This window comes from Pristiophorus japonicus, chromosome X (genome assembly GCF_044704955.1).
Source record: "Pristiophorus japonicus isolate sPriJap1 chromosome X, sPriJap1.hap1, whole genome shotgun sequence".
Taxonomy (NCBI): domain Eukaryota; kingdom Metazoa; phylum Chordata; class Chondrichthyes; family Pristiophoridae; genus Pristiophorus; species Pristiophorus japonicus.
Window position 1 is genome coordinate 8,673,669 of NC_092010.1, and position 19,070 is coordinate 8,692,738.

At 56.4% G+C, this 19,070-nt stretch overlaps 1 protein-coding gene across 1 annotated transcript in view; it reads left to right on the top strand.

Annotated features, from left to right (window-relative positions):
• LOC139240842 (integrin alpha-5-like) overlaps window positions 1-19,070 on the top strand; it is a 452,133-nt gene that overhangs the window by 234,508 nt on the left and 198,555 nt on the right. Inside the window, 2 exon segments of the mRNA XM_070869324.1 lie at window positions 5,751-5,794; window positions 7,513-7,569. Of these exon segments, the coding sequence (XP_070725425.1) occupies window positions 5,751-5,794; window positions 7,513-7,569 (101 nt within the window).

The following is a 19,070-nucleotide window of genomic DNA, read 5'->3' on the forward strand; positions in this document are numbered from 1 at the left end:
TGAGGGAGATGGTGAGGTGGGTTTGAGGGAGATAATGAGGGGGGTTGAGGGAGATGGTGAGGTGGGTTTGAGGGAGATGGTGAGGGGGGTTTGAGGGAGATGGTGAGGGTGGTTTGAGGGAGATGGTGAGGGTGGTTTGAGGGAGATGGTGAGGGGGGTTTGAGGGCGATGGTGAGGGGGGTTTGAGGGCGATGGTGAGGGGGGTTTGAGGGAGATGGTGAAGGGGGTTTGAGGGAGATGGTGAGGGGGGTTTGAGGGAGATGGTGAGGTGGGTTTGAGGGAGATAATGAGGGGGGTTGAGGGAGATGGTGAGGTGGATTTGAGGGAGATGGTGAGGGGGTTTGAGGGAGATGGTGAGGGGGGTTTGAGAGAGATGGTGAGGGGGGTTTGAGGGAGATGGTGAGGGGGGTTTGAGGGAGATGGTGAGGGGGGTTTGAGGGAGATGGTGAGGGGGGTTTGAGGGAGATGGTGAGGGGTGTTTGTGGGAGATGGTGAGGGGGGTTTGAGGGAGATGGTGAGGGGTGTTTGAGGGAGATGGTGAGGGGGGTTTGAGGGAGATGGTGAGGGGGGTTTGAGGAGATGGTGAGGGTGGTTTGAGGGCGATGGTGAGGGGGGTTTGAGGGAGATGGTGAGGGGGTTTGAGAGAGATGGTGAGGGGGGTTTGAGGGAGATGGTGAGGGGGGGTTTGAGGGAGATGGTGAGGGGGGTTTGAGGGAGATAATGAGGGGGGTTGAGGGAGATGGTGAGGGGGGTTTGAGGGAGATGGTGAGGGGGGTTTGAGGGAGATAATGAGGGGGGTTGAGGGAGATGGTGAGGGGGGTTTGAGGGAGATAGTGAGGGGGAATTGAGGGAGATAGTGAGAGCTTTGAGGGAGATAATGAGTGGGATTTGAGGGAGATGGTGAGGGGGTTTTGAGGGAGATAGTGAGGGGGTTGAGGGAGATGGTGAGGGGGGTTTGAGGGAGCTGGTGAGGGGACTTTGAGGGAGATGGTGAGGGGGATTTGAGGGAGCTGGTGAGGAGGGTTTGAGGGAGATGGTGAGGGGGGTTTGAGGGAGATGGTGAGCGGTGTTTGAGGGAGATGGTGAGGGGGGTTTGTGGGAGATGGTGAGGGGGGTTTGAGGGAGATGGTGAAGGGGGTTTGAGAGCGATGGTGAGGGGTGTTTGAGGGAGATGGTGAGGGGGGTTTGAGGGAGATGGTGAGGGGGGGTTGAGGGAGATGGTGAGGGGGGTTTGAGGGAGATGGTGAGGGGTGTTTGAGGGAGATGCTGAAGGGGGTTTGAGAGCGATGGCGAGGGGGGTTTGAGGGAGATGGTGAGGGGGGTTTGAGGGAGATGGTGAGGGGGGTTTGAGGGAGATGGTGAGGGGGGTTTGATGGAGATGGTGAGGGGGGTTTGATGGAGATGGTGAGGGGGGTTTGAGGGAGATGGTGAGGGGGGTTTGAGGGAGATGGTGAGGGGTGTTTGTGGGAGATGGTGAGGGGGGTTTTAAGGGAGATGGTGAGGGGTGTTTGAGGGAGATGGTGAGGGGGGTTTGAGGGAGATGGTGAGGGTGGTTTGAGGGCGATGGTGAGGGGGGTTTGAGGGAGATGGTGAGAAGGTTTGAGGGAGATGGTGAGGGGGGTTTGAGGGAGATGGTGAGGGGGGGTTTGAGGGAGATGGTGAGGGGGATTTGAGGGAGATGGTGAGAGCGGTTTGAGGGAGATGGTGAGGGGGGTTTGAGCGCGATGGTGAGGGGGGTTTGAGGGCGATGGTGAGGGGGGTTTGAGGGAGATGGTGAAGGGGGTTTGCGGGAGATAGTGAGGGGGGTTTGAGGGAGATAGTGAGAGCTTTGAGGGAGATAATGAGTGGGATTTGAGGGAGATGGTGAGGGGGGTTTGAGGGAGATAGTGAGGGGGTTGAGGGAGATGGTGAGGGGGTTTTGAGGGAGCTGGTGAGGGGACTTTGAGGGAGATGGTGAGGGGGGTTTGAGGAGAAGGTGAGGGGGGTTTGAGGGAGATGGTGAAGGGGGTTTGAGAGCGATGGTGAGTGGTGTTTGAGGGAGATGGTGAGGGGGGTTTGAGGGAGATGGTGAGGGGGGGTTGAGGGAGATGGTGAGGGGGGTTTGAGGGAGATGGTGAGGGGTGTTTGAGGGAGATGGTGAAGGGGGTTTGAAAGCGATGGTGAGGGGTGTTTGAGGGAGATGGTGAGGGGGGTTTGAGGGAGATGGTGAGGGGGGTTTGAGGGAGATGGTGAGGGGGGCTTGAGAGAGATGGTGAGGGGGGTTTGAGGGAGATGGTGAGGGGGCTTTGAGGGAGATGTTGAAGGGGGTTTGAGGGAGATGGTGAGGGGGGTTTGAGGGAGATGGTGAGGGGGGTTTGAGGGAGATGGTGAGGGGGGTTTGAGGGAGATGGTGAGGGGGGTTTGAGGGAGATGGTGAGGGGGCTTTGAGGGAGATGGTGAGGGGGGTTTGAGGGAGATGGTGAGGGCGGTTTGAGGGAGATAGTGAGGGGATTTGAGGGAGATGGTGAGGGGGGTTTGAGGGAGATGGTGAGGGGGGTTTGAGGGAGATGGTGAGGGGGGTTTGAGGGAGATGGTGAGGGGGCTTTGAGGGAGATGGTGAGGGGGGTTTGAGGGAGGTAGTGAGGGGGGTTTGAGGGAGATGGTGAGGGGGGTTTGAGGGAGATGGTGAGGGGGGTTTGAGGGAGATGGTGAGGGGGGTTTGAGGGAGATGGTGAGGGGGGTTTGAGGGAGATGGTGAGGGCAGTTTGAGGGAGATGGTGAGGGGGTTTGAGGGAGAATGGTGAGGGGTGTTTGAGGGCGATGGTGAGGGGTGTTTGAGGGCGATGGTGAGGGGGGTTTGAGGGCGATGGTGAGGGGGGTTTGAAGGCGATGGTGAGGGGGGTTTGAGGGAGATGGTGACGGGGGTTTGAGGGCGATGGTGAGGGGGGTTTGAGGGCGATGGTGAGGGGGGTTTGAGAGAGATGGTGAGGGGAGTTTGAGGGAGATGGTGAGGGGGGTTTGAGGGCGATGGTGAGGGGGGTTTGAGGGCGATGGTGAGGGGGGTTTGAGGGAGATGGTGAGGGGGGTTTGAGGGCGATGGTGAGGGGGGTTTGAGGGCGATGGTGAGGGGGCTTTGAGGGCGATGGTGAGGGGGGTTTGAGGGAGATGGTGAGGGGGGTTTGTGGGAGATGCTGAGGGGGGTTTGAGGGAGATGGTGAGGGGGGTTTAAGGGAGATGGTGAGGGGGGTTTGAGGGAGATAGTGAGGTGGTTGAGGGAGATGGTGAGGGTGGTGTGAGGGAGATAGTGAGAGGGTTGAGGGAGATGGTGAGAAGGGTTTGAGGGTGATATTGAGGGGGTTTTGAGGGAGATGGTGAGGGGGGTTTGTGGGAGATAGTGAGGGTGTTGAGGGAGATGGTGAGGAGGGTTTGAGGGAGATAGTGAGGGGGTTGAGGGAGATGGTGAGGGGGGTTTAAGGGAGATGGTGAGGGGGGTTTGAGGGAGATAGTGAGGGGGTTGAGGGAGATGGTGAGGGGGGTTTGAGGGAGATGGTGAGGGGGGTTTGAGGGAGATGGTGAGGGGGGTTTGAGTGAGATGGTGAGGGGGGTTTGAGGGAGATGGTGAGGGGGGTTTGAGGGAGATGGTGAGGGGGGGTTTGAGGGAGATGGTGAGGGGGGTTTGAGGGAGATGGTGAGGGGGGTTTGAGGGAGATGGTGAGGGGTGTTTGAGGGAGATGGTGAAGGGGGTTTGAGAGCGATGGTGAGGGGCGTTTGAGAGCGATGGTGAGGGGGGTTTGAGGGAGATGGTGAGGGGGTTGAGGGAGATGGTGAGGGGGGTTTAAGGGAGATGGTGAGGGGGGTTTGAGCGAGATAGTGAGGGGGTTGAGGGAGATGGTGAGGGGGATTTGAGGGAGATGGTGAGGGGGGTTTGAGGGAGATGGTGAGGGGGGTTTGAGTGAGATGGTGAGGGGGGTTTGAGGGAGATGGTGAGGGGGGTTTGAGGGAGATGGTGAGGGGGGTTTGAGGGAGATGGTGAGGGGGGTTTGAGGGAGATGGTGAGGGGGGTTTGAGGGAGATGGTGAGGGGTGTTTGAGGGAGATGGTGAAGGGGGTTTGAGAGCGATGGTGAAGGGGGTTTGAGAGCGATGGTGAGGGGGGTTTGAGGGAGATGGTGAGGGGGGTTTGAGGGAGATGGTGAGGGGGGTTTGAGGGAGATGGTGAGGGGGGTTTGAGGGAGATGGTGAGGGGGGTTTGAGCAAGATGGTGAGGGGGGTTTGAGGGAGATAGTCAGGGGGGTTTGAGGGAGATGGTGAGGGGTGTTTGAGGGAGATGGTAAGGGGTGTTTGTGGGAGATGGTGAGGGGGTTTTGAGGGAGATGGTGAGGGGTGTTTGAGGGAGATGGTGAGGGGGGTTTGAGGGAGATGGTGAGGGGGGTTTGAGGGCGATGGTGAGGGGGGTTTGAGGGAGATGGTGAGGGGGGTTTGAGGGAGATGGTGAGGGGGGTTTGAGGGAGATGGTGAGGGGGGTTTGAGGGAGATGGTGAGCGGGGTTTGAGGGAGATAGTGAGGGGGGTTTGAGGGCGATTTGAGGGGGGTTTGAGGGCGATGGTGAGGGGGGTTTGAGGGAGATGGTGAGGGGGGTTTGAGGGAGATGGTGTGGGGGGTTTGAGGGAGATGGTGAGGGGGGTTTGAGGGAGATAATGAGGGGGGTTGAGGGTGATGGTGAGGTGGGTTTGAGGGAGATCGTGAGGGGGGTTTGAGGGAGATGGTGAGGGGGGTTTGAGGGAGATGGTGAGCGGGGTTTGAGGGAGATGGTGAGGGGGGTTTGAGGGAGATGGTGAGGGGGATTTGAGGGAGATGGTGAGGGGGGTTTGAGGGAGATAGTGAGAGGGGTTTGAGGGAGATGGTGAGGGGGGTTTGAGGGAGATGGTGAGGGGTGTTTGTGGGAGATGGTGAGGGGGGTTTGAGGGAGATGGTGAGGGGTGTTTGAGGGAGATGGTGAGGGGGGTTTGAGGGAGATGGTGAGGGGGGTTTGAGGGAGATGGTGAGGGGGGTTTAAGGGAGATGGTGAGGGGTGTTTGAGGGAGATGGTGAGGGGGTTTTGAGGGAGATAATGAGGGGGGTTTGAGGGAGATGGTGAGGAGCGTTTGAGGGAGATAATGAGGGGGGTTGAGGGAGATGGTGAGGGGGGTTTGAGGGAGATAGTGAGGGGGGTTTGAGGGAGATAGTGAGAGCTTTGAGGGAGATAATGAGGGGGAATTTGAGGGAGATGGTGAGGGGGGTTTGAGGGAGATAGTGAGGGGGTTGAGGGAGATGGTGAAGGGGGTTTGAGGGAGCTTGTGAGGGGAGTTTGAGGGAGATGGTGAGGGGGATTTGAGGGAGCTGGTGAGGGGGGTTTGAGGGAGATGGTGAGGGGGGTTTGAGGGAGATGGTGAGGGGTGTTTGAGGGAGATGGTGAGGGGGGTTTGAGGGCGATGGTGAGGGGGGTTTGAGGGCGATGGTGAGGGGGGTTTGAGGGCGATGGTGAGGGGGGTTTGAGGGAGATGGTGAGGGGTGTTTGAGGGCGATGGTGAGGGGGGTTTGAGGGAGATGGTGAGGGGGGTTTGAGGGCGATGGTGGTGTTAGATGTGAGTAGTTTCTGAATAAAAGGAGGCTTGTGTTTGACTGTGTGTTTTTGCGTACTGACTGCTAGTTTACCGAGGCCTTGACCGTAGCAGCACTGTGTGTTTGTATTTGTATGTAATGGGAGACTGATGATGTGTGTTTGTATTCACAGATTATGTCACCGGGGTGCCTCGTGGATCACAGACTATTGGATATGTAAGCAGTGATTCCCGGTGAATAGAATTTGCAGCCTGACACACCGGGTCTGAAGCCTGCGCTGATATAAAACTCATCAGCGGGTGGTTGCCGATGGGATGAGACCCATCCCCCTCACTTACACACCCGGCCTCCCTCTCGCTGAGGCAGGAAAGATCCCAGTGTGAAGAGGCTGAGCTCAGCCTGCCTGGGAGTCAGCCCTCGTTGTGTGGGCCCGTGCTGTGCCAGGGGAGCGCCTTACCCAGCATGCATTGCTGCTGCCCCTCTATCTATCCAAAATTTGCAAAAGCGTGCATGAATTCTGGGTCACTGTGTCCCTTTGTGATACTTTTAACGGGTGGAGCTGACCCTCCCAGCACCCGCAGCTCCATCATTGCCATGGCCTTTGTTATTCACTCACTAAGATGATGTCCCCTTGTTCTGGACTCCCCATCAAAGGAAATAGTGGGGTCAAAATTGTCCCTTTTTTTTTGCCTCCCGGTGGGAGGGGGCAAGGCTGTTTTTGCCCTGGGGAGGCGTGGGCGTTCGTGTCTTCCGGGAAATTAGCCCGGGAGTTTGTGGCGACGTTACCTTGGCAGCGCCACGCCCTGCGGTTCGCGCCCTGGGTCGCCGCGCAACCGCCGATGACATCATCGGCGCGCACTGCGACCCCTCGACCCCGCCCCATAATTATCCCCGCCGGTCGTGAAGCTGGTGGACATCCAGATAAAATTCCCGGCCCCGGAACATAGAAACATAGAAACATAGAAAATAGGTGCAGGAGCAGGCCATTCAGCCCTTCTAGCCTGCACCGCCATTCAATGAGTTCATGGCTGAACATGAAACTTCAGTACCCCCTTCCTGCTTTCTCGCCATACCCCTTGATCCCCCGAGTAGTAAGGACTTCATCTAACTCCCTTTTGAATATATTTAGTGAATTGGCCTCAACTACTTTCTGTGGTAGAGAATTCCACAGGTTTACCCCCCACCTCCCCGATCGGGGCAATTTCTCCCCCAGTGTCTCGGTATCTGCTCCGCTGAATCCTTTATCATTTTAAACACCCCGATCAGATCACCCCTCAACCGTATAACCTCACGGGACTACAAGCCGACACTATACAACCCACCCTCATGATTTATCCTCCATTTAGCATTCTGGTGGAATCAATTTGACATATTCAGCCCTCCCTTAAAACGGAGCATTGTGCAAATTTCAATCACTCTTCACGTTGAGAGGGACGAGGCGCAGTGATGTCATCCCGCTGTACGCACGATGATTGCTCTTTGAGCATTCCCACCCCGCCCCTCCCCCTCCCCCAGGCGGACACTCACTTGCTCCAATGGTTCTGCCTCACTTACAACTACACTGAATGAAAATTCCACTGCACCGCCATCTCTCGCGGTCATTTGCAAGGCGCGCGCGGTCCTGCACCAGTGTCAGGAGCAACATGGCGGTGCCCACTGTCTGCGCAGTGCACGTGTAGAACCTCTCTTGAGAGAACCGTCAACGGGAAAGGGAGAGGGAGGGAGAGAGAGATCACAACTCCCCCAGTAGAACTCAGCAAACACAGCATTGAAGCTCAGCTTGGGGTGGGTTCCTGCCAAGTGCAAACACCAGCTCTATTGCTGTTTCGATGTCCTGCAGGCCCTTGGGCGAACTCTTCATGGTCTCCTTGTCCATGTCACTGACGGTAGGGAGGGTAACACAGACTCACTCCTCTTCCATTCTCTCGAAACAGGTGACCATTTTAAACGGGACCAATATGAAAGCCGTACTCAACATCTCTGGTGAACAAGTAAGTTTCTCCAATCTCATGGTTTGTCCCCCCCTCGACCTCTTGGTCTTTAACGTCTGAAGACTTTGGGGCTAGAAATTGGTCTTTTGGCAATTTTTGCACAAAATTACCGTTAAAAATATGGCTATTTTTTTTTAAGCGGTAAAATTGGCAACAAAATGCAGCCGATGGTAAAAATCGGCGTTGCACGAGGATTGGCAGTGGAAGCTGCGGTCCTCGCCAACTTTAGTCCAAGGCCCGTTACCGCTAAAAATACAGACACTGGGAGGGGAAAAAAACACACAAAATAATTTGCAAAAAACAAACAATCAAAAATCGCCAAACGTTCACAAGACCCTTAACGAAGTAATCGCTGCCAAAGAATTAAAAAAATAAAAACTTCAACTTACCTTATTGGCTGTTTGTGGGCCTGCAATGCAGGCTTTTCTCGGGCGTTTTTTTCCACCCAGAATACAGGTGCGACGACTAACCAATTTAAAGCGATAGCATGTTTTTTGCCGTTGCACAATGGCGGCCCGTTTTCCGGCATTATTTCAAAACAGCCGGCGTACAACTTTGCCCAATTTAGGTGAGCAACTTTTAACGTCGTAAAAGCAGAAATACCACCGAGAAAACAGGCACAAGGCTGGCCAGTTTCTAGCCCTGTAAGTTGTCAGCTGTTCAGGACCCCGCCAACACTTCTTGTACGGACTGCCCCGATGGCACAGTTGATCACTGTCCCATCGTTTATGTCACTGAGCCAAACAGAGCAGGAAGGGTGAAGGGTCCATCTCTCAGCTGGTATGGAGTGAACTAATCTGAACCGGACTGCTACGAGTGGCTTCAGTGTCCCAGGGTTCAGTGGGAAGGTGCCAATCAGCCAGGGTCCCTGCACCTGATCACTGCCCAGTGACCCCTGGATAAGAGAGAGGGTAAATCAGCCAGGGTTACTGCTCCTCATCACCACCTAATGACCCCTGGGTTAGAGAGAGAGGGGAAATCAGCCAGGGTTCCTGCTCCTGATCACAGCCCAGTGACCCCTGGGTTAGAGAGAGGGAGAAATCAGCCAGGGTTCCTGTTCCTGATCACTGCCCAGTGACCCCTGGGTTAGAGAGAGAGGGGGAAATCAGCCAGGGTTCCTGCTCCTGATCACTGTCCAGTGACTCCTGGGTTAGAGAGAGGGGGAAATCAGCCAGGGTTCCTGCTCCTGATCACTGCCCAGTGACCCCTGGGTTAGAGAGAGAGGGGGAAATCAGCCAGGGTTCCTGCTCCTGATCACTGTCCAGTGACTCCTGGGTTAGAGAGAGGGGGAAATCAGCCAGGGTTCCTGTTCCTGATCACTGTCCAGTGACAGCGGGATTAGAGAGAGGGGAAATCAGCCAGGGTTCCTGTTCCTGATCACTGCCCAGTGACAGCGGGATTAGAGAGAGGGGGAAATCAGCCAGGGTTCCTGTTCCTGATCACTGCCCAGTGACAGCGGGATTAGAGAGAGGGGGAAATCAGCCAGGGTTCCTGTTCCTGATCACTGCCCAGTGACAGCGGGATTAGAGAGAGGGGGAAATCAGCCAGGGTTCCTGTTCCTGATCACTGCCCAGTGACAGCGGGATTAGAGAGAGGGGGAAATCAGCCAGGGTTCCTGCACCTGATCACTGCCCAGTGACAGCGGGATTAGAGAGAGAGGGGAAATCAGCCAGGGTTCCTGCACCTGATCACTGCCCAGTGACAGCGGGATTAGAGAGAGAGGGGAAATCAGCCAGGGTTCCTGCTCCTGATCACTGCCCATTGACCCCGGGTTAGAGAGAGAGGGGAAATCAGCCAGGGTTCCTGCTCCTGATCACTGCCCAGTGACCCCTGGGTTAGAGAGAGAGAGGAAATCAACCAGGGTTCCTGCTCCAGATCACTGTCCAGTGACCCCTGGGTTAGAGAGAGAGGGGAAATCAGCCAGGGTTCCTGCTCCTGACCACTGCCCAGTGACAGCGGGATTAGAGAGAGAGGGGAAATCAGCCAGGGTTCCTGCACCTGATCACTGCCCAGTGACAGCGGGATGAGAGAGAGATTGAAATCAGCCAGGGTTCCTGCTCCTGATCACTGCCCATTGACCCCGGGTTAGAGAGAGAGGGGAAATCAGCCAGGGTTCCTGCTCCTGATCACTGCCCAGTGACCCCTGGGTTAGAGAGAGAGGGGAAATCAGTGAGGGTTCCTGCTTCTGATCACTGCCCAGTGACCCCTGGGTTAGAGAGAGAGGGGAAATCAACCAGGGTTCCTGCTCCAGATCACTGTCCAGTGACCCCTGGGTTAGAGAGAGAGGGGAAATCAGCCAGGTTTCCTGTTCCTGATCACTGTCCAGTAATCCCTGGGTTCGAGAGAGGGGGAAATCAGCCAGGGTTCCTGCTCCTGATCACTGCCCAGTGACCCCTGGGTTAGAGAGAGGGTGAAATCAGCCAGGGTCTCTGCTCCTGATCACTGCCCAGTGACCCTTGGGGTAAAGAGAGAAAGAAATCAGCCAGGGTTCCTGTTCCTGATCACTGTCCAGTGATCCCTGGGTTAGAGAGAGGGGGAAATCAGCCAGGGTTCCTGCTCCTGATCACCACCTAATGACCCCTGGGTTAGAGAGAGAGGGGAAATCAGCCAGGGTTCCTGCTCCTGATCACAGTCCAGTGACCCCTGGGTTAGAGAGAGAGGGGGAAATCAGCCAGGGTTCCTGCTCCTGATCACTGCCCAGTGACCCCTGGATTAGAGAGATGGTCAAATCAGCCAGGGTTCCTGCTCCTGATCACTGCCCAGTGACCCCTGGGTTAGAGAGAGAGGGGAAATCAGCCAGGGTTCCTGCTCCTGATCACTGCCCAGTGAGCCCTGGGTTTTAGAGAGGAGGAAATCAGCCAGGGTCCCTGCTCCTGATCACTGCCAAGTGACCCCTGGGTTAGAGAGAGGGGAAATCAGCCAGGGTTCCTGCTCCTGATCACTGCCCAGTGACCCCTGGGTTAGTGAGAGGGTAAATTCAGCCAGGGTTCCAGCTCCTGATCACCACCTAATGACCCCTGGGTTGGAGAGAGAGGGGAAATCAGCCAGGGTTCCTGCTCCTGATCCCTGCCCAGTGACGCCTGAGTTAGAGATTGAGGGTAAATCAGGCAGGGTTTCTGCTCCTGATCAATGCCCAGTGACCCCTGGGTTAAAGAGAGAAAGAAATCAGCCAGGGTTCCTGTTCCTTATCACTGTCCAGTGATCCCTGGGTTGGAGAGAGGGGGAAATCAGCCAGGGTTCCTGCTCCTGATCACTGCCCAGTGACCCCTCGATTAGAGAGAGGGGATATCAGCCAGGGTTCGTGCTCCTGATGACTGCCCAGTGACCCCTGGGTTAGAGATTGAGGGTAAATCAGGCAGGGTTCCTGCTCCTGATCACTGCCCAGTGACCCCTGGGTTCGAGAGAGGGGAAATCAGCCAGGGTTCCTGCTCCTGATCACTGCCCAGTGACAGCGGGGTTAGAGAGAGAGGGGAAATCAGCCAGGGTTCCTGCTCCTGATCACTGCCCAGTGACCCCTGGGTTAGAGAGAGAGGGGAAATCAATTAGGGTTCCTGCTCCTGATCACTGTCCTGTGACCCCTGTGTTAGCGAGAGGGAACTCAGCCAGGGTTCCTGCTCCTGATCACTGCACAGTGACCCCTGGGTTAGAGAGAGGGCAAAATCAGCCAGGGTTCCTGCTCCTGATCACCACCTAATGACCCCTGGGTTGGAGAGAGGACGAAATCAGCCAGGGTTCCTGCTCCTGATCACTGTTCTAAGATCCCTGGGTTAGAGAGAGGCAGAAATCAGCCAGGGTTCCTGCTCCTGATCACCACCTAATGACCCCTGGGTTAGAGAGAGAGGGGAAATAAGCCAGGGTTCCTGCTCCTGATCACTGCCCAGTGACCCCTGGGTTAGAGAGAGAGGGGGAAATCAGCCAGGGTTCCTGCTCCTGATCACTGCCCAGTGACCCCTGGATTAGAGAGAGGGGATATCAGCCAGGGTTCGTGCTCCTGATGACTGCCCAGTGACCCCTGGGTTAGAGATTGAGGGTAAATCAGCCAGGGTTCCTGCTCCTGATCACTGCCCAGTGAGCCCTTGTTGAGAGAGAGAGGGGAAATGAGCCAGGGTTCCTGCTCCTGATCACTGCCCAGTGACCCCTGGGTTCGAGAGAGAGGGGAAATCAGTTAGGGTTCCTGCTCCTGATCACTGTCCTGTGACCCCTGTGTTAGCGAGAGGGAACTCAGCCAGGGTTCCTGCTCCTGATCACCACCTAATGACCCCTGGGTTAGAGAGAGAGTGGAAATCAGCCAGGGTTCCTGCTCCTGATCACTGCCCAGTGAGCCCTGGGTTTGAGAGAGGGGAAATCAGCCAGGGTCCCTGCTCCTGATCACTGCCAAGTGACCCCTGGGTTAGAGAGAGGGGAAATCAGCCAGGGTTCCTGCACCTGATCACCACCTAATGACCCCTGGGTTGGAGAGAGGGGGAAATCAGCCAGGGTTCCTGCTTCTGATCACTGCCCAGTGACCCCTGGGTTAGAGAGAGAGGAGAAATCAGCCAGGGTGCCTACTCCTGATCACTGTCCAGTGACCCCTGGGTTAGAGAGAGAGGGGAAATCAGCCAGGGTTCCTGCTCCTGATCACTATCCAGTGACCCCTGTGTTAGAGAGAGAGGGGAAATCAGCCAGTGTTCCTGTTCCTTATCACTATCCAGTGACCCCTGGGTTAGACAGAGCGTGAAATCAGCCAGGGTTCCTGCTCCTGATCACTGCCCAGTGACCCCTGAGTTACAGAGAGAGAGGGGAAATCAGCCAGGGTTTCTGCACCTGATCACTGCTCAGTGACCCCTGGGTTAGAGAGAGGGTAAAATCAGCCAGGGTTCCTGCTCCTGATCACCACCTAATGACCCCAGGGTTAGAGAGAGAGGGGAAATCAGCCAGGGATCCTGCTCCTGATCACTGTCCTGTGATCCCTGGGTTAGCGAGAGGGAACTCAGCCAGGGTTCCTGCTCCTGATCACTGCCCAGTGACCCCTGGGTTAGAGAGAGGGTAAAATCAGCCAGGGTTCCTGCTCCTGATCACCACCTAATGATCCCTGGCTTAGAGACAGAGGGGAAATCAGCCAGGGTTCCTGCTCCTGATCACTGTCCAGTGACACCTGGGTGAGAGAGAGAGGGTGAAATCAGCCAGGGTTCCTCTTCCTGATCACTGTCCAGTGATCCCTGGGTTAGAGAGAGGGGAAATCAGCCAGGGTTCCTGCTTCTGATCACTGCCCAGTCTCAGCGGGGTGAGAGAGAGAGGGGAAATCAGCCAGGGTTCCTGCTCCTGATCACTGCCCAGTGACCCCTGGGTTCGAGAGAGGGGAAAATCAGCCAGGGTTCCTGCTCCTGATCACTGCCCAGTGACCCCTGGGTTAGAGAGAGAGGGGAAATCAGCCAGGGTTCCTGCTCCTGATCACTGCCCAGTGACCCCTGGGTTAGAGAGAGGGGGAAATCAGACAGGGTTCCTGCTCCTGATCACTGCCCAGTGACCCCTGGGTTAGAGAGAGAGGGGAAATCAGCCAGGGTTCCTGCTCCTGATCACTGCCCAGTGAGCCCTGGGTTTGAGAGAGGGGAAATCAGCCAGGGTCCCTGCTCCTGATCACTGCCAAGTGACCCCTGGGTTAGAGAGAGGGGAAATCAGCCAGGGTTCCTGCACCTGATCACCACCTAATAACCCCTGGGTTGGAGAGAGGAGGAAATCAGCCAGGGTTCCTGCTCCTGATCACTGCCCAGTGACCCCTGGGTTAGAGAGAGAGGAGAAATCAGCCAGGGTGCCTACTCCTGATCACTGTCCAGTGACCCCTGGGTTTGAGAGAGAGGGGAAATCAGCAAGGGTTCCTGCTCCTGATCACTGCTCAGTGACCCCTGGGTTAGAGAGAGGGTAAAATCAGCCAGGGTTCCTGCTCCTGATCACCACCTAATGACCCCAGGGTTAGAGAGAGAGGGGAAATCAGCCAGGGATCCTGCTCCTGATCACTGTCCTGTGATCCCTGGGTTAGCGAGAGGGAACTCAGCCAGGGTTCCTGCTCCTGATCACTGCCCAGTGACCCCTGGGTTAGAGAGAGGGTAAAATCAGCCAGGGTTCCTGCTCCTGATCACCACCTAATGACCCCTGGATTAGAGACAGAGGGGAAATCAGCCAGGGTTCCTGCTCCTGATCACTGTCCAGTGACACCTGGGTGAGAGAGAGAGGGTGAAATCAGCCAGGGTTCCTCTTCCTGATCACTGTCCAGTGATCCCTGGGTTAGAGAGAGGGGAAATCAGCCAGGGTTCCTGCTCCTGATCACTGCCCAGTGACCCCTGGGTTCGAGAGAGGGGAAAATCAGCCAGGGTTCCTGCTCCTGATCACTGCCCAGTGACCCCTGGGTTAGAGAGTGGGGAAATCAGCCAGGGTTCCTGCTCCTGATCACTGCCCAGTGACCCCTGGGTTAGAGAGAGGGGGAAATCAGTCAGTGTTCCTGCTCCTGATCACTGCCCAGTGACCCCTGGGTTAGAGAGAGAGGGGAAATCAGCCAGGGTTCCTGCTCCTGATCACTGCCCAGTGACCCCTGGGTTAGAGAGAGGGGGAAATCAGACAGGGTTCCTGCTCCTGATCACTGCCCAGTGACCCCTGGGTTAGAGAGAGAGGGGAAATCAGCCAGGGTTCCTGCTCCTGATCACTGCCCAGTGAGCCCTGGGTTTGAGAGAGGGGAAATCAGCCAGGGTCCCTGCTCCTGATCACTGCCAAGTGACCCCTGGGTTAGAGAGAGGGGAAATCAGCCAGGGTTCCTGCACCTGATCACCACCTAATAACCCCTGGGTTGGAGAGAGGAGGAAATCAGCCAGGGTTCCTGCTCCTGATCACTGCCCAGTGACCCCTGGGTTAGAGAGAGAGGAGAAATCAGCCAGGGTGCCTACTCCTGATCACTGTCCAGTGACCCCTGGGTTAGAGAGAGAGGGGAAATCAGCCAGGGTTCCTGCTCCTGATCACTATCCAGTGACCCCTCGGGTTAGAGAGAGAGGGGAAATCAGCCAGGGTTCATGCTCCTGATCACTGTCCAGTGACCCCTGGGTTAGAGAGAGAGGGGAAATCAGCCAGTGTTCCTGTTCCTTATCACTATCCAGTGACCCCTGGGTTAGACAGAGCGTGAAATCAGCCAGGGTTCCTGCTCCTGATCACTGCCCAGTGACCCCTGAGTTACAGAGAGAGAGGGGAAATCAGCCAGGGTTTCTGCTCCTGATCACTGCCCAGTGACCCCTGGGTTAACGAGAGAAAGAAATCAGCCATGGTTCCTGCTCCTGATCATTGCCCAGTGACCCCTGGATTAGAGAGAGGGGAAATCAGCCAGGGTTCCTGCTCCTGATCACTGCCCAGTGAACCCTGGGTTAGAGAGATGGTAAAATAAGCCAGGGTTCCTGCTTCTGATCACCACCTAATGACCCCTGGGTTAGAGAGAGGGGGAAATCAGCCAGGGTTCCTGCTCCTGATCACTGCCCAGTGACCCCTGGGTTAGAGAGAGAGGGGAAATCAGCCAGGGTGCCTGCTCCTGATGACTGCCCAGTGACCCCTGGGTTAGAGAGAGAGGAGAAATCAGCCAGGGTTCCTGCTCCTGATCACTGCTCAGTGACCCCTGGGTTAGTGAGAGGGTAAAATCAGCCAGGGTTCCAGCTCCTGATCACCACCTAATGACCCCTGGGTTGGAGAGAGAGGGGAAATCAGCCAGGGTTCCTGCTCCTGATCACTGTCCAGTGATCCCTGGGTTAGAGAGAGGGTGAAATCAGCCAGGCTTCCTGCTCCTGATCACTGTCCTGTGACCCCCTGGGTTAGCGAGAGGGAACTCAGCCAGGGTTCCTGCTCCTGATCACTGCCCAGTGACCCCTGGGTTAGAGAGAGGGGAAATTAGCCAGGGTTCCTGCTCCTGATCACTGCCCAGTGACCCCTGGGGTTGAGAGAGAGGGGAAATCAGCCAGGGTTCCTGCTCCTGATCACTGCCCAGTGACCCCTGGGTTAGAGAGAGGGGGAAATCAGCCAGGGTTCCTGCTCCTGATCACTGCCAGTGACCCCTGGGTTAGGGAGAGGGTAAAATCAGCCAGGGTTCCTGCTCCTGATCACTGCCAGTGACCCCTGGGTTAGGGAGAGGGTAAAATCCGCCAGGGTTCCTGCTCCTGATCACTGTCCAGTGACCCCTGGGTTAGAGAGAGAGGGGAAATCAGCCAGGGTTCCTGCTCCTGATCACCACCCAATGACCCCAGGGTTGGAGAGAGAGGGTAAATCAGCCAGGGTTCCTGCTCCTGATCACTGCTCAGTGACCCCTGGGTTAGGGAGAGGGTAAAATCAGCCAGGGTTCCTGCTCCTGATCAACACCTAATGACCCCAGGGTTAGAGAGAGAGGGGAAATCAGCCAGGGATCCTGCTCCTGATCACTGTCCTGTGATCCCTGGGTTAGCGAGAGGGAACTCAGCCAGGGTTCCTGCTCCTGATCACTGCCCAGTGACCCCTGGGTTAGAGAGAGGGTAAAATCAGCCAGGGTTCCGGCTCCTGATCACCACCTAATGACCCCTGGCTTAGAGACAGAGGGGAAATCAGCCAGGGTTCCTGCTCCTGATCACTGTCCAGTGACACCTGGGTGAGAGAGAGAGGTTGAAATCAGCCAGGGTTCCTCTTCCTGATCACTGTCCAGTGATCCCTGGGTTAGAGAGAGGGGAAATCAGCCAGGGTTCCTGCTTCTGATCACTGCCCAGTCTCAGCGGGGTGACAGAGAGAGGGGAAATCAGCCAGGGTTCCTGCTCCTGATCACTGCCCAGTGACCCCTGGGTTAGAGAGTGGGGAAATCAGCCAGGGTTCCTGCTCCTGATCACTGCCCAGTGACCCCTGGGTTAGAGAGAGGGGGAAATCAGTCAGTGTTCCTGCTCCTGATCACTGCCCAGTGACCCCTGGGTTAGAGAGAGAGAGGGGAAATCAGCCAGGGTTCCTGCTCCTGATCACTGCCCAGTGACCCCTGGGTTAGAGAGAGGGGGAAATCAGACAGGGTTCCTGCTCCTGATCACTGCCCAGTGACCCCTGGGGTAGAGAGAGAGGGGAAATCAGCCAGGGTTCCTGCTCCTGATCACTGCCCAGTGACCACTGGGTTAGAGAGAGAGGAGAAATCAGCCAGGTTTCCTGCTCCTGATCACTGTCCAGTGACCCCTGGGTTAGAGAGAGAGGGGAAATCAGCCAGGGTTCCTGCTCCTGATCACTGCTCAGTGACCCCTGGGTTGGAGAGAGGGTAAAATCAGCCAGGGTTTCTGCTCCTGATCACTGCCCAGTGACCCCTGGGTTAGAGAGAGGGTGAAATCAGCCAGGATTCCTGCTCCTGATCACTGCCCAGTCTCAGCGGGGTGAGAGAGAGAGGGGAAATCAGCCAGGGTTCCTGCTCCTGATCACTACCCACTGACCCCTGGGCTAGAGAGAGAGGGGAAATCAGCCAAGGTTCCTGCTCCTGATCACTGCCCAGTGACCCCTGTATTTGAGAGAGGGGGAAATCAGCCAGGGTTCCTGCTCCTGATCACTGCCCAGTGACCCCTGGGTTAGAGAGAGAGGATATCAGCCAGGGTTTGTGCTGCTGATCACTGCCAAGTGACCCCTGGGTTTGAGAGAGGAGGAAATCAGCCAGGGTTCCTGCACCTGATCACCACCTAATGACCCCTGGGTTGGACAGAGGGGGAAATCAGCCAGGGTTCCTGCTCCTGATCACTGCCCAGTGAACCCTGAGTTAGAGAGAGAGGGGAAATCAGCCAGGGTTCCTGCTCCTGATCACTGCCCAGTGACCCCTGGGTTAGAGAGAGAGGGGAATTCAGCCAGGGTTCCTGCTCCTGATCACTGCCCAGTGACCTCTGGGTTAGAGAGAAGGTAAAATCAGCCAGGGTTCCAGCTCCTGATCACTGCCAAGTGACCCCTGGTTTGGAGAGAGAGGGGAAATCAGCCAGGGTTCCTGCTCCTGATCACTGCCCAGTGACCCCTGGGTTAGAGGGAGAGGGGGAAATCAGCCAGGTTTCCTGCTCCTGATTACTGCCCAGTGACCCCTGGATTGGAGAGATGGTGAAATCAGCCAGGGTTCCTGCTCCTGATCACTGCCCAGTGAGCCCTGGGTTTAAGAGAGGAGGAAATCAGCCAGGGTTCCAGCTCCTGATCACCACCTAATGACCCCTGGGTTGGAGAGAGAGGGGAAATCAGCCAGGGTTCCTGCTCCTGATCACTGCCCAGTGACCCCTGGGTTAGAGAGAGGGGATATGAGCCAGGGTTCGTGCTCCTGATCACTGCCCAGTGACCCCTGGGTTAGAGAGAGGGGAAATCAGCCAGGGTTCCTGCTCCTGATCACAGCCCAGTGACCCCTGGGTTAGAGGGAGAGGGGGAAATCAGCCAGGGTTCCTGCTCCTGATCACTGCCCAGTGACCCCTGGATTAGAGAGATGGTGAAATCAGCCAGGGTTCATGCTCCTGATCACTGCCCAGTGACCCCTGGGTAAGAGAGAGAGGGGAAATCAGCCAGGGTTCATGCTCCTGATCACTGCCAAGTGACTCCTGGGTTAGAGAGAGGAGGAAATCAACCAGGGTTCCTGCACCTGATCACCACCTAATGACTCCTGAGTTGGAGAGAGGGGGAAATCAGCCAGGGTTCCTGCTCCTGATCACTGCCCAGTGACCCCTGAGTTAGAGAGAGAGGGGAAATCAGCCAGGGTTCCTGCTCCTGATCACTGCCGAGTGAACCCTGGGTTAGAGAGAGGGGGAAATCAGCCAGGGTTCCTGCTCCTGATCACTGCCGAGTGAACCCTGGGTTAGAGAGAGGGGAAAATCAGCCAGGGTTCCTGCTCCTGATCACCACCTAATGACCCCAGGGTTAGAGAGAGAGGGGAAATCAGCCAGGAATCCTGCTCCTGATCACTGTCCAGTGATCCCTGGGTTCGAGAAAGGGTGAAATCAGCCAGGCTTCCTGCTCCTGATCACTGTCCTGTGATCCCTGGGTTAGCGAGAGGGAACTCAGCCAGGTTTCCTGCTCCTGATCACTGCCCAGTGACCCCTGGGTTAGAGACAGAGGGGAAATCAGCCAGGGTTCCTGCTCCTGATCACTGCCCAGTGACCCCTGGGTTAGAGAGAGGGGAAATCAGCCAGGGTTCCTGCTTCTGATCACTGCTCAGTCTCAGCGGGGTGAGAGGGAGAGGGGATATCAGCCAGGGTTCCTGCTCCTGATCACTGCCCAGTGACCCCTGGGTTAGAGAGAGGGGGAAATCAGCCAGGGTTCCTGCTCCTGATCACTGCCCAGTGACCCCTGGGTTAGAGAGAGGGGAAATCAGCCAGAGTTCCTGCTCCTGATCACTGCCCAGTGACCCCTGGGTTAGAGAGAGGGGGAAATCAGTCAGTGTTCCTGCTCCTGATCACTGCCCAGTGACCCCTGGGTTAGAGAGAGGGGGAAATCAGACAGAGTTCCTGCTCCTGATCACTGCCCAGTGACCCCTGGGTTCGAGAGAG